Source organism: Cryptomeria japonica, chromosome 2 (assembly GCF_030272615.1).
Source record: "Cryptomeria japonica chromosome 2, Sugi_1.0, whole genome shotgun sequence".
In the NCBI taxonomy this organism is placed as follows: Eukaryota; Viridiplantae; Streptophyta; class Pinopsida; order Cupressales; family Cupressaceae; genus Cryptomeria; species Cryptomeria japonica.
In genome coordinates this window covers 674,172,357-674,187,793 of record NC_081406.1, presented here as the reverse complement: position 1 = coordinate 674,187,793, position 15,437 = coordinate 674,172,357, and the positions used below count along the sequence as shown (strand labels likewise).

General features: G+C 34.5%; 1 protein-coding gene across 2 annotated transcripts in view; it reads right to left on the bottom strand.

The window, feature by feature from the left end:
• Positions 1–3,053: 3,053 nt before the first annotated feature.
• LOC131060607 (outer envelope protein 64, chloroplastic) overlaps positions 3,054–15,437 on the bottom strand; it is a 134,554-nt gene continuing 122,170 nt past the window's right edge. For both annotated transcript variants that reach the window (XR_009110398.2, XM_057993907.2), the window contains 2 exons: positions 4,754–4,823; positions 3,054–4,149 (listed from right to left, as the gene is read on the bottom strand). Coding sequence is in view for 1 of the 2 variants with exons in the window: in XM_057993907.2 (XP_057849890.1) it covers positions 4,067–4,149; positions 4,754–4,823 (153 nt within the window). In the remaining variant the exon portion in view is untranslated. The remainder of the gene's footprint in view (positions 4,150–4,753; positions 4,824–15,437) is intronic.

The window sequence follows — 15,437 nt, the reverse complement described above, 5'->3', positions numbered from 1 at the left end:
TCTTGAATTTTTCTTACACATCTTTTATTTCTTTATTGGTATTTGGACATGTTTTTTATTTCTTTATTGGTATTTGGCCATTCCTACAAATTAATGTCCAATTTATTTATCCACTTGGCATTCCAATTCATCCATGCTCTTTTTCTTCCATCTAGCTCTTCCTCAATGACCAATCTAGGCGAGCAATGATTTTCCATATTTTGAGTCTTATTTAGGGAGCTTAACAACTAAGCAATCACCAATGCTAAAGGAAAAGTACATGTTTCAACTATAAAATATCATAAGAAGCTAAAGCCTTAGTTTTGAGATTGCCTATTAAATATCTCTAAATTCTCTCCACCAACCTCCATTTCTAATTTGAAGTATCCCAAATTTCACACCCATAAAGGATCATTAAAGTGAAAAGCAAACCAAATAGAATTCCCTTGGTTTTCATATTCCACAATTGTGCACTTTCACATCTATTTTCTTAAAATATTATTTTTACCATCACCCTTGACTTATTTTTACTCTACATGTTTCCCAACTAAACTTCTTGTAGAAATCAAGCCCACAATACTTGTATTTATCCACTATTTCTAGTAGGCTACCTTCAAATAGAAAGTTAATTTGTTTGTTTTTACTTCATAATGAAAAGATAATGACTTTGATTTTACTACTGTTTAGACACATCTCAACCTAATAAGAAAAGAGTTTTAGAGCTCTCAAGTGCTCTCTCAAATTATGAGTTGTTTTTGCAATTAAGACAAGATAATCACATAGAAGAGTGGTAATTTGACAATTTATTGATATCACAACTTTAAGAGAGGGGTCCAATCCTCTAGAAATCCTCTTGGATGACATTACTGAAAATGCATTTTATATGAGGTGTAAGGACCTCTACACTTCATTTTAAATATTTTGCTTGCCGCTCATCTACATCCCATAATTTTCCTTTGGTAAGTCTTTTTATGTCTTTTGATATCTTCAATAGAGAATAGCTCAATAATTACATTTATCACTAAGACATTGTGTTTACCTTGAGCATGCCCGTATAACAACCTTGCATATACAAGCTATTAAGAATCTATGATATTGTTTCTATTTGCTTTCTCTTTTGTTTTTGCTGTTCCTTACAAGCTCTTGGAGGCATATTTTCCAAGAGCAAATAGCTCCTCCTTTCTTGTGTTCAAGTACCTTTCTTTCTCACATTGTAACGATTTTTCATACTCCTTATTTTCTTTGTCCATCTTGTATTCTCTTTGGTTTCTTTTTGCCTATTTGCAGCACTCATTCAACTAAGGGTTTTTAAAAAAAAGTATTTTTTTTTTATTCCCTTTAGGTCTAGCTCTTATACTCTTTATTCAGGCTGCATTTCCCTTAAATTTACAATAAAAAAATGTTTAAGGGCAACTTTTAAGAATTCTTAATTCCCTCAAGTCGTGAAGGTTTTATCCTTTGAAGGCACCTTTTCATTAAAATAGACTTGTTTATCTCATTGCTTGATTATGCAAATATCAAATTTTACACATTAGAATATGATCTTAGTTTGATCTCTATAGGTCACTCCCAAAAACTTCCATCAATCTAGTCTACACTTTTAATTGTGACCTAGGCTTCTCTCTATAAGGCACTCCTAACCACTAACTACTAACTCCATCAATCTTGCTATACAGTTTTGTAAGTCGATAGCATAGTCATCTCCACTTTGATCATTGTAAGTTTTACAAATGATACTGCTCAACTTTGCCTATATTCTCATACCATTCCAACAACTGTGTTTTATAAACTTCATAACCCCAATTATTCTGCCTTGCAATGTATAGCATTTCCCTTACCACCCTATGAAATTCTTTTGCTAAGTTGATCACTCTCTTCCTCAAACATAATGGATTAATGTTATCTTCTTATTGGTGAAAGTATTAAACTTGTTATTCCACATTGATGTTACTAGTCGAATATTCATGTAAACAATAGACACTTGACATTTGTGGCACTTCAACTTACTTGGATGTAAGAAAAGAATTCAGTTTGTTAGGCAAACATTCCATTCTAAACTTTATTAGATTTTAATTTTCATGAAATATTTACTGTTTATGTTCGAGGACATCTTTTGCAACACAAATTTGTAAGAGAAGTCATCTTTTAACCTTATTCTCTCCCATGTTTTGATAAACGGGAGGCTTGCACAACACACAAGCACACCTCAAAATGGTGCTTAATACAAAAGAGAGATACACAAACACATCAACTCGAGCTTTCACCTCAAACCCTATTATGAATTACTCAAGTTTTCTTCTGTTGAGTTAAAATTAAAAAGATAGCCCTATAGAATTTAAATTTGAACTTCAAAATGATAATATATAATAATACGAAATACAAAAAAGTGCTTTTTATATTGCCCGTTAGCAAAATTAGTCAGAATAGTCTCAAAAGAAACTATTCTTGCCTTTCAGTGAGGATTTATATTTTAAAATGAATTGAATTATTACAAATGGTAATCTTCAGTGGAACAAGTTGCTTTTATAGTCATCTCAAAGCTTACAACGGCACTTCAAACTAATGATGCAAAGATTGAAACCTGTACCTATGAGCTTTGGTAACAATAGTTCCATAAACTCAAAATCCCCAAGTTTTGCAGGCGTTGTTCAGCTTCGTGGTTTCTTCAGCTGCTAAAGGCATTTTAAAGACCTGTACCATAAAAAAATTTAAGGTTTCTTAAGCAGGATAGTAATGTAAAGTTGTAGTTTATGTTATAAGTTGGCTCGTTAGACAGTTTTATATTACCAAATTTAAGGTTTAAAACTTGATTGCTTTCTTTACTCTAGAACAGGAATCCCTTTTGGATAATCTTCAAATTTATTCTGATTTCTAAAAAATGTTTATTCCAAGAAAATGCCTAGTTCAGTCATTCCAAAGGCTATTACTGGAAATCTTTTTGCAACAAGAAAACTCCAAAACCGGTCAGTTAACCTTGGCCCACAACAAACCTGGCAAACATTTATAACCTTGTTTGTCAACAATCGAACTTTTATCTTGCTTCCAAATCACCTAAGCCCAATGCTCCAGAGCAATTTAAGGCCTTATGGCAAACATTAATGTTAGTTATTCATATGGGTCATTACATAATATACATTGTAAAGGGGGAAAACGAATTTGTCCAAAAGCAACAGCTTTAGTTCGAGATATATGCCTTTCATATAAAGTACTTAAAATCGTGTCCAGTAAAAACAAAATGCCTGCTTTAAAAAATATCTGTTAAGTGAAATATAATTATATCCTTGTTAAAGTGGACAATACATCTGGAATTAAGGAAACTTCTCTACTCAAAAATGGTTTTTTCCTTTGTAATAACCATTAAATTATTCACAAGGCTCCAATTGAATACCATGGTGAAAGGAAAAATAAGCGTATCAGGCTGAACCTTCAAATTCCACATGGATGTTGCGATGACCATATACTATGGCATTACATTACAGTGAATGAATTTCCCATTCTTCAATGCAAATATTCCCAATACAAAAAATGATGATAGCAACAATTCTATAACCACTGAATGCCATTTGTGAATTTGAACCTTCACTCATGGCAAGTCGAAAAGATTTACCATAAACAAAACTGCTTCTCTGATGTACACACTGAATCTTCCTGGCAGCCCTCATATCACCCTGATGTTCAGTTTTATCAGAAAAACTAGATCCTTGTGAGGTAGGTTGAATAAATCACCTATGTCAATCTACCATTCCCTTTAACACAGCTTAAGTTCACTAGGAATGATGTGACCAAAACTACAATGAAATCCTTGTAGTATGTGTCAAGTAGCTTATTTAAACTGTATCCTGAGCCAATTGTTCTATTGTACCAGTTAAACAACTGCATTCCCTCTATAGTGTGCACCAATAAATCAAAAATAGAGACATCTACAAGGTACAAGAAGTGAAATTATAATTGTCTGGCCGCCGGGCTTCATCACCTTAATCACTAGAACTGAAATTTAATAAACCTGAAAGAATCTAACATTCTGCCTTAGCAACCCTCAATCATCCCTGACTTGAAGTTACTTTCATGAGAGCAAAAAATTCAAAGTCTATAAAACAAACTTCTTTAATCTCTCTAACGCGGTGCTTGCTGTTTTGTTGGTTGGCTCAAGCACAAGAGCAAACTTGAAATCTGCATCAAAAACAAAGCATAATAAAGACGTCAAAATTTACAGATTAAAGCGATATATATCACACAAGTAATAATCACTGACCAATCAATTGCATGAATCATACAATATAGACATGTATCTATGTAGCGTCCATCTGATTTCGGGGTGATCAATATTGTAGAAGCTTATTTGGATAGTATCAGAGCATACCTACATCTTTGAAATTCTTTGGCCAAAGATAAGATCATATGATAAACAAAAATAATTCTGAAAGAATATGTCCATCTTCATTGACTAAACAAAATCCAAATTGATTTAAAATTTCCAAATTGCCACTGATTTATTTCAACTTCCACTGAAACTAGTGCCTTTTCTTCCATACTCTGTTCTACACCTTTCTAAGAAAATGTTACAAAACTCAAATTTATTATTCTCAATTAAATGTGCTCTAAAAGTGGCTACACACAGCCCATCAGGCACTCAGATTATACTTGACACAGCCTTTTGACAGTGTTGACAATAGAATCTAACCATAGCAATGCAGTCATTATATGTTAAAAAGAATCACAAAATTTCAAAACAATTGACACAAATTTTAGACAAAAGAAAAAGTCCCAACTATACCTTCAATCGCATCCTTAATGTAAGAAAGCATCTCCCTTGCCGTGCCTCTTCTTAAATACGCTTTAACATTCTGTTGGAAGCAGAGAAACATGTTAGATAATATATAATAAGACGTCAAATGAGATGACTTCTGCAGCACAGAATAACCCATACCAGTTTTGTGGTTTAAAATTAAAATCAAAAAATGATTATAGGTCAAATAATTATCATGACGTTTAATACTAAGCAAAATTTACTCATGCAATCAAAGTGTATGCATAGATGGCATGAAGAATTGTTATATGAATTATCCATAGTAGAAATGTCCCACTTATTACCAAGACCTCCAACTCATGTACATGGATTTTAGGAAATAATAGATGCTCTAGTTAATGATATTAACTCTTTTAGCATAATCAAAATACTCAATCACCTAAAATCTATACGTGTCTACGAAATAGTTCAAAGGATATTCCAAAAAAACTTCCAAGCAGCCAAAAGAGCATAAGACAGAAACAATGCTAAGAACAAACTACAACAAGAACCTAAGTTGCCATATCCGGTTTGGGCTCAGGTTAAGGTTTGAGATTCAGGTTCACGGGTTCGGCCAAAATTGTTTTTGGGGTTTTGGGTTCATCAATACAAAAACATATAAAAATAAAAAATATATGCATATTTGCAGCAGTAGTTGAGTTCAAAATACACCACTATGCTAATAGTCAAATAACATAGCAAAATACACCATCATATATTAAAGTTTTAGTTCAAATGATATAACAAAACAGTAAATACACCACAATATTAATGATTTAGTTCAAAAATAATAATGAAAAGCTACAACAATCAGCCATCACTGATTAAAAAAACGAAGTTCAGCAATGAAGCAAAGAAGTTATGTTTTTCATTCTATGGTGCAAAACTGAAGTAGGTTTTACCTTTTTAGTGTTTTAAGAAATCAAATTAGGGTTGGGGGGTCGAATTTTCCTTTTTGGCGTTAAAAAAAGTCAACAAAAATTGTCTTTTCTACCAAATTCCTCACGGGTTCTACAAAATCCGTTGAAATTCTTCTCAGGTTCTTCTGGGTTCGGTAGGAACAAACCCACAGGGTTTAAGCCAGACCCTGTCTTGACCCAAGGAGAACTGAACCCAGACCCGGACCCGGATCAGGGGAAACCAAACCAAGACCCAGGGGGTCCTAGTGGAGAAGCCAACAACTTAGACAAGAACCAACTAGAACCCCAATCATACAAAAATCTTTGCATAAACTCAGCTAATTGAGAGATCATGACATTGTGAGTGGATAACTCGGAGTTAGATATGGAATAGGTGGAAATAGAAGAAAGTCTGCAGCTGACAATTTTGAGCCCACTCAAAATCATTCCCCTTTTCTTTGCAAAGACTAGGATATCCTAGGGATACTCCCTCACCATGGGGAATGTCTCCCTGGACATCTTGACAAAATGTTCGGTGTGTGTTTGTGTCCATGCGTGTCCATGTGTGTGTGTTTGTGTGTGCGCACGTGCATGCGGGTGTCCCTGTGTGTGCGTGTGCATGTGTGTTTGTGTGTCTGTGATGGTGCACATATGTGCATGCAAAACTTCCCCATGACAAATAACAGTCTAACCAAAAACAATCAATCAAGGTAATACTTCAAGTTCACAACAAAACCTTTACAAATAAGGCCAACAGATCCCAATAGAAACTCAATGAAATGATTGAGATCTCACTAGAACCCCAAGCCAAACTGAGAGCATCTAACCTTTTGCTTTGATTTGTTGGCAAATTCTACAACCTTGCACAACATTTTTCACATCCACACTCATCTTTGCTAATAGTAACTCACATAGTTGTGTCAATTTTTTTCCACTTCAAATTGAACAGCAGAGCCCTTTAAACGAAATAATCTAACCATGGAGTTCTATCCCTGCCAATTAGGTTCATAGATGCTGTCCAAGCTTCTATAAAATTCACATCATTCTCATACAACTTGCTCATGGAGTGAAATCCAATAACCTCTACTCTGCAACAAAAGACATCTAGTAAATGCATCAACGACCCTATTCTATTTACCACTTCTAAGTTTCAAAACAAATTAGTAACTATGTAGAACTCATCCCATGTCATGTGTTTTTGGCTGAACTTCCTTGGTTGTTAATAAACTACAGTGCATGATAGTCCATGAATTGAACAAATTCCCTAGACAGCTAATAGTGTGTCCGCTTCTTCAATGCTTGAATAATCAAATAAAACTCTTGATCATGTTATGCAATAGGCATACCTTATTGACTCAAAACTCCACCAATTTAAAGAACTTGAATGGACTTATTTCTAGGTGAGATCAAGGATCAACATCCAACATGAGGTATGCATGTTCAGAGCTACTTCTATATCTGATTCTTCTGTCCTGGCATGCAGATAAATAAAACAGAGGATCTTTTTGATGTAAATCAAATTCAAAGTCGGCAAGATGTGACAATGGTTTCCTTGTTAGGAAAATTAATGTTTACATTATATTTGAGGTGTTAGTAACTATGTAAATGTAGAAAGGTAATTACTATTGCAATAGGATGTTGTTAATAAGCAACTCGCTAATATAGGTTTGGATGGTTAGTCGTATATATTGTTGAAATAACAATATATCACAATAGTTAGTGGTTAATGTGTTATACCCGTGAATGATATTCCGGGATATTTGTTATAACACCTCCCTATTAAATAGGAGGTTGTTTGGATATGTAAGTGGCTATATATTAGCCATGTATTGAGCGTTGAAATAGATAGCATGGTATTATTTTGTGTGTTTAATTTTAAAGCTTCTTTCTCTGTCCATATTACAATATGGTATCAGAGCGGGTCTCTATGCCTATTGTTTAGTGATAAGGAGAGAATATATGTGCCTATTATGCTGATGATTATTTCATATCAAACTTACATTTATTGGTACTGAGAATGCCTGCAAATCCTTTGTATTACGTAGCGAAGGTAGAATATTTGTGAAGGAGAGCATGGTAACTATTAGAGGACAGGTAATAGTTTCACAGCCTTTTGAGCTCCAGCATCAAACATCATTTTGCGTGATTGAAAGATCTTAGAGACTGATCCACTGCAAGCACCTTTCAATTATTATTGACTGTCACCCCGTGTCGCATGCTCAGTATCTGAAGAGTGCATGATAGACTGTTCTTTTGTTTTGTTGGTCCTGTTTTTTTTGGCAAATCCCCCACGCAGAAGGCACTTCACATTTTGGATCCTGATCCCTGCACCCATTGGTCCACCGCCACCAACACTAAAGAGTGGATTTTGCTCGAATTAGAGGAAACGTGCTTGATATCCCACATAAGGATCCACAATAAGTCAGTACCTGGAGTGGGAAATTGCTGTTACGATATTTGCTTTGGTCTTTACATTCAGAACGGCTCTGCATCTTTGAGGTACTGCTCATGTATTGAATAAATCCAAGTAGCTGCATAATACTCCATATGCACTTGTTATGTTGATTTACAGCTTCATATTGTATTTTGTTTGTCACTGCTGAGTCTTGAAATCCCTAACCACGCCCTCCTCCAAGCCTGTTGAGGTGACTTTAGATGAGTGAGGAGCAAATCAAAGCCTAGCAACCTGAAGATCTCCTTCACAGTTGCTACATGAAAAGATCAACTGTTTATCCAGCTTGTTCATGGTGGCTAAAATTATTCTTTTTATAGAGTCAATATTTAAAGTTGTGTTTTAATACACTTAATTTCTAATTATAGTTTCTAACTATGTTAGAAATTAAAATAAAATTTTAATAGTCTTCTAGTGGTATTGTTGTTGGAAAATCAGTTGTCTTTGTGTCAAAGTGCTATAGTCAAGGTGCATTATCGGTTGAGGCCGACACCTTTGATTAAAAGAGTAATCATGGACAAATTAACTCATTGAGAAATTTGAAGGAAGAGTCTTTCATACTTGGCAGATACAGATGCAGTTACACTTGATAGAAAAGGATCTCTGGGATGTTGTCAAACCAAACTCAGTCATACCAACTGATGCAAATGAACTTGCGAAGTGGAATGTCAAAAATCAGAAAGCTTTGGGAACTATTGGTCTCGGTTTATCAAAAGCATATTTACACCATGTGGATTTTGCAAAATCAGCAAAAGAGATTTGGGAATAATTAAACAAGCTCTTTGGATCTGAAGCAAAAAGTGCCAAGACAACATTGAAGCAGAGATTGTATGGATTGAAGATGGACAAAGGTACAAAAATGGCAGATCACATCAGTAAGTTTCATTCTCTCTTAAATCAGCTAGCTGGGATTAATGAGAAAGTAAAAGATGATGAAGCTAAAGCAATCCTTCTGAATAGTTTGCCTAAACATATGTCTGGAATGGTGTTCACATTAAGCAAGGTAACTATTAGCCTTGAAAGGGTCATATCTACTCTACTTGACCATAATGAAGACTCAGAATCCGAAGAGGTCTTATTTGTACATAGCAAAGCAAGAAAAGGCAAGTACAAATCCAAGCATATTCCTTCAAAAGGAAAAGTCAAATGCTTCTATTGCAATGAAATAGGACATGTAATTTTGAATTGTAAGAAGAGGGCACAAGATCTACTAGATGATAAACTGGATCATCATGCTTCCTTAGCTGAAGAAACTGATTGGGAAAACCATGCCCATGATGAAGAGTTATCATGTCCTAGTAATGAAGAATATGTGTTTTAGATAAGTTCAAGAATGGAGGTAGGAGGCATCGGAGGTTGGAGGACATTCAACGTCCTCTCGTCAGTCAGCAACGACGGGGCCACTTATTAGCTTTGGTGGCACTTTATTTTCTAGTATGCAACATGATATGTTTTGTTTTTCAGTGTTCCTGGTTGTGTGAATAAGTGGAATTTCACATTGTGGGGGGGGGAATATAACCAATGTTCCATTCCCATTTGTGATATGTATGGTGTTTTCTATATAACTTCGCTGATGTGCAAGGATAGTGGCGAACAAAAGCACCAAAGTAAGTCAGTTCATGGATCTTGAAAGGATTTGTGGGAGGATCCAGAAAACCACACAAGGGGAATAGGTGAGTGGATGTTACTGTTCATGTCAAGGTTTGTGGTGAGCCTGTTTAAAACCATGGGAGGAGAGAACCTTTCTTTTGGATCAAGGTCATGAGTCACATAATTGGACATGCCACAAGGGTGAGCATACTGCAGAAGAGCGTGTGAATGTTTTTCTGCCATGTAAACATTGAGGAGGGGGAATGTTAGGAAAAGTAATGTTTACATTATATTTGAGGTGTTAGTAATTATGTAAATGTAGAAAGGTAATTACTATTGTAATAGTGATGTTGTTAATAAACAACTCGCTAATATAGGTTTGGATGGTTAGTCGTATATATTGTTGAAATAACAATATATCACAATAGTTAGTGGTTAATGTGTTATACCTGTGAATGATATTCCGGGATATTTGTTATAACACCTCCCTATTAAATAGGAGGTTGTTTGGATATGTAAGTGGCTATATATTAGCCATGTATTGAGTGTTGAAATAGATAGCATGGTGTTATTTTGTGGTTTAATTTTTAAGCTTCTTTCTCTGTCCATATTACAATATTCCTTATATCTAGAACAACAATAATTCATTTGGTACCAATGACTGTGCACAAAATAAGAAAAAGGCTCTCACTATCATACAGACAAATTTTATAGAAAAACTACAGCAACACAAACCATTTCTTGTCAAGCACTTCCTGGTATTAGCACCCCACAACCTCTCAAGGTAGTGGTTTGTTTGAAGGAGAATCATAGTGTTGATAGATTCATGAAGCATTCAAAAGTTCATCAACAAAAAGTTAGATGCTCATCTGAATTGCTTTATCTATCCAACTCCAAAAGTTCAGGTCATGACTGCAGATGGGGGCACTATCAATCATATTTTGGATAGGTAGTTGGACCTTGCAAATCAAAAATTATGACGCGACAACTTGAAAAATAATTAAATTTCTTAAAAAAACACAATTCTATGCAAACTTCAATTACAAAATGTGTCACCATCCACAAAAAATCAACTGAGTTTTTTCTATTAGATTTTAATACATAAAAAGTACAAAATCACATCATTATGCAAAAACAATAGCTAGTTAATAATAATAAGTGATAACTATTATGAATTTATAATGATTGTCTTTGAAAAGAATCATTATAAATTGCATATCTAAGCAAATTACATATTACAAAATTTTACAATTTCCCCTTCCCCGTTCTAGTGAAAAATTAGGGGGGCACAAGTTCTATTCCTTGTACTCAGTTGTAGCTCATCACTCTACCTAGAAGGTTGCACCTCTGACTCCACTTTACCATTAGATGCCAATGACTCCTCTGCCACATCAATGTCATCCAATGACCATCCAATCTCTCCTACTTCTATTGCAACCACATCTTCCATAGCCAACATTTCAAAATCAGCAATCTCATTCTATAAACAAGGAGAGCACATTATCATGTGTGGTCCAATCACTATAGGGATCAATCTCATCAAAATCAATAAGCTCTTGTGATTTGTCCTCCAACTTTATTGTGAGAACCTGACAGTTTATTACACAAAAACCAGATAATTGAGGCATTATTAAGTCAACCTTTTGCACTTCTTTATGTGAATGGTATTAAACTCCTGTTTGTAATATCCCCTTCCCAAATTGCACTAACTTCTACCTAGATACGTAAATTACAAAAATTACTAATTAGGGTTAGGGTTTGAACTTTCCAATCAATCAACTTGTTAAACAAAATGAACTCGTGTGTAAATCCTGCATGTAAAGAATAAGAACAAATACAAATACATATTCATCTTATGGCTAGGGTTAGGTCAAATACTAAGATTAAAATACATAAAGTTGGAGAGAAAGAGACATGAAGGTTTGCTTGGAGCCATTTCTACACAAGCCCAAGAAAGGTTGCCTTCTACAACCTTCTTAATTCACTCGGCGGCTCGCACTTGCTTGCCATTCAAGTCCGCTTCTCCCATGCTATCATGTATTGTGGGGAAATGGGTAGAGAATGCAACCGGGTTCCTTGACTACTCCATGTAAAGACCATCCTAGGATGGCCTACTTACGAGCCCCTCGTTACCCCTCCATCACATTCCATACCCTTCCTCCACAAGGGTGTATTCTTATGTTACTACATTATTTGAATATTATCTAAAGAAACATATTTTATATTTATAATAAATGATGCATAACTTGATATATTATTCATACTTAATCATGATTGGTTCCCAATAAGATATGATTAGTTTAATTCTGATAAGTTTAGTCTTTTTTCCTAAGCTATCACATCCTTTAGACTGCTGTGAAAGGAATAGAATGGAATGCTGCAATAAAGTAATGCATTTTAATATACTACCAATAGGAACAGTAGAGATGCATCCAAATGATACAGCATACCCGGGTTACTAATGACTGGCTGCTTTCTTGTTCGCTTCTACAATCGCTGTCATCAGACCTGTGATTTCTTCTCGTTTATTTCTTGGCTTAATGTGTGATGCCTCCAATGAATGATAGGCTGGTCTTATAACTGCGTCCTGGAATGAGGGGTTGCATTGTATAAGACATATCTCATGTCTTTTGGCAATCGCACCCTTCCTAAACCGTTCTAATTGCTGCATATACAATAATCAATCTCCCACTTATAATCGCATCCCTTCCATATTGATGCATCACATCCTTTGGTGTGCATTCAAGTCATTAATTGGAGATTGTTAGTTAAGGTCTTAACTGATATGCATTATGGATTCTTTACTACTAAATCAACTCCTCCTTAACCAGTGGTGAGGAGACTATGTAAATCATATTTGATGATAAACTACCATTTGGATAACTAACCAATGGAATGGTTAGTTATCTTAATCGTACTGGTGGTTATATACTTCGAATTCCTTCAGCGATTGACATCATTTTTAGTTGTATTGATCACAATCAGATTTATGGGAATCGATAATCTTTCTGCCTCCTTATTGTAAGTATCAATTAATCTCTTTGTTAATTTGCAGATTAATAACATTTAATGTATTTTAACTCAATCGATCATGATGAGTAAATAAACAATTAATAATCCAAATATTTATACTGTTGTTTTGTTAACAAATGACATGTTCTACTAATAAAACAAAATTAATTAAAGAGGATCAGTCTTATTAAACAGAAACATATTATTACAATATAAAGGATCCATTATACTTGATCAAAGGGAACGGGGCATGACACAATTGCACTCACAAACAAAAGCACTTCAAGATTGAAACAAAATTCAAAAGGCTAACTTTTGGAGATTTGGAGCATTTACACCCTAATTGTACAACCAAGAACCTACAAATAAGATATTTTATTAATAATTGTAATTTGTAACTTGTAAGATACCCAGTGTATGGGTGTATCTTCCTCAAATGGTTGGCTACAAATAAAAGAGCTTCCTTCTAACTTGCTTACAATTCTAGAATAATGAGGTCTCACAGCTCAACTGCAATGTCATCCTCTTGATGCATGTTGAAAGTCCCTCCATAACCTCCCCATTAGTATCTATGAAACTATCAGAAAAGAAAAACTTGGTGATAAGGTTGCACCCCCTCTACATGAATAGATTGAAATTTATTGTTCAACCTACAATCAATGATTCCCAAATAGGGGCAAATATGCTTGTATCCCCCTTGTAATAGTTTTGGATCTTCTTTGGCCCTATCCATGGCATTGTCCCCATCCATCATGCGAACAATCCTCACCAAAGACTTCAACACCCATAAAGTACAAACTTACAAGTTACAATGAAACTAAATAATTTTGAAAATTACAAATTAAGGATTCTATTTGAAATTTAAATTGAAGTTTGAAGCTAACTTCGCAATCTCTATAGCTCTCTAGGAAAAGACATCATGAATAAAACTAACTTTCTTTTTGATGTGCTCTCCATCAATATTTCTTGAATATGTTGTAACTCAAACATCTCCTTCAAGGATGTCAATGAATTAGAAATGCTTTACACCATTAGAATATTAGTTGCAAACCTTGTGACACTAAATCGCACAAGCTCTTTCCCCTTGGTGTGAACTCTTATCAATTGAGAGCCCAAGGGTGATTATAAATATGTTTTGTTATATTCCTTGCACATTCTACAACTAGTCTCACCCAATCAATTTTACCAATGTCCTCTAAAAGAAGACCAAGGAAATAGAAAGCTCAAGTTGTCCAAAAGACTGCCAAATGCCTCTCTTGAAGCAATCTTTCAACTGTCGCATATGCCATTGCATCGTCAATGACAACTTGCACAACATTTTGTATGCCCACCTACAAAACAATCTCCTCCAACCGAGCTCAAAGTTTACCATACTTTATTTTGTTGATGGCATCATCTGACTTTAAGAAATCTGCTCACCTTTTAAAGCCACCAAAAAATTGATTAAGGTACAATTCCTTCCACTTGTCCACCCATTTGTAAAACTTGTACATCCTAACTTTCCCCACTACTTCTTATGATCTTCCACAATAATTATTGCATCTATAATAGCATTTTGGAGCAACCTCTAGCTTAACTTTTTTGAAGAGTGCATTGTACCCTTTCCCTACAACTACTAATGTAGTCACCAAACATTCCAAATATGGACTCTTTGCCATGTTTAAGGGAAAGTTGTTACAATACCAAAAGTTTATGCATGTATTATTTGCTTCTTTGTATGCCTTTGATCTTGTACCTTGCAATGAACGTTGTGCTCTAGCTATGTTTCTAGGAACAAAAAAATCTGACTAAGCTCTACTCAAGCAAGATGAAGTGGATGTGCCACATATAGTTTTTTTTCTTTCAAATCAAGAGCAATGGCTACTTCTATGGTTGTGAAAGCCTTTGACCTCTCCAATTTCTTCTCATCCAATAATGCAAGTTCTCTCATCATTCATTCCACCTCTTTTGGGGCTTTCTAACACAACTAGGTATCAATTTTAGGAATGCCATCATTATGGTGTTTGAGTTGATTAATGCCTACATTATGCTTTATTTGAACCCCAGGTACAAATCACACTCCCTACTACTGGTTCCATGATTGCATATTTCCAAGCAAGGCTTCAACTTACAAGGGGTTTACTTCCAATAGGGTGGCTTCCACTTGTTGAGTTGAAAACTAATGCAAAGTAGGATGACATTGTAAATTAACCTATAACATATATAAAAACACAATTTAGCACTTAAAAAATATAACACTTTGAACATCTTTTGTACAAATCATGTAAAATTTAGATGCATTTGAAAAATTGAAACATAATGCGATAATATGGCAATTGATTAGCAATCAAATTAATGAATTTGAAAAAAAAAACATATTTTTCCCTAAAATGTAACCTTATATTCTAAAGAAGAAAAAATTAGAACTAAAAAAATGATTCACCTAAACTTTTGAAATCAGCAATAAAAATTGTAAATATCAATTTACATGATAGAAAATTAGAAATATTTTATATGCTCGAGGAAAAAAGCAACTAACTTACAAATTCAAAATTTCACAAAATTGATCTTCGATTGCAATTTTCCCTACAATGTTGTAATACTTATTTGTTTCTCCAACATGAGTTAATAGAGCTTAGAAAGCCACACAAACAAAATTTCTAATGTCAAAATTGCCTTTTTAGTGCATTTATCCTAGGTTCCCTTGTGGCACAAATGACAAGGTCAAACTCATTTAGCA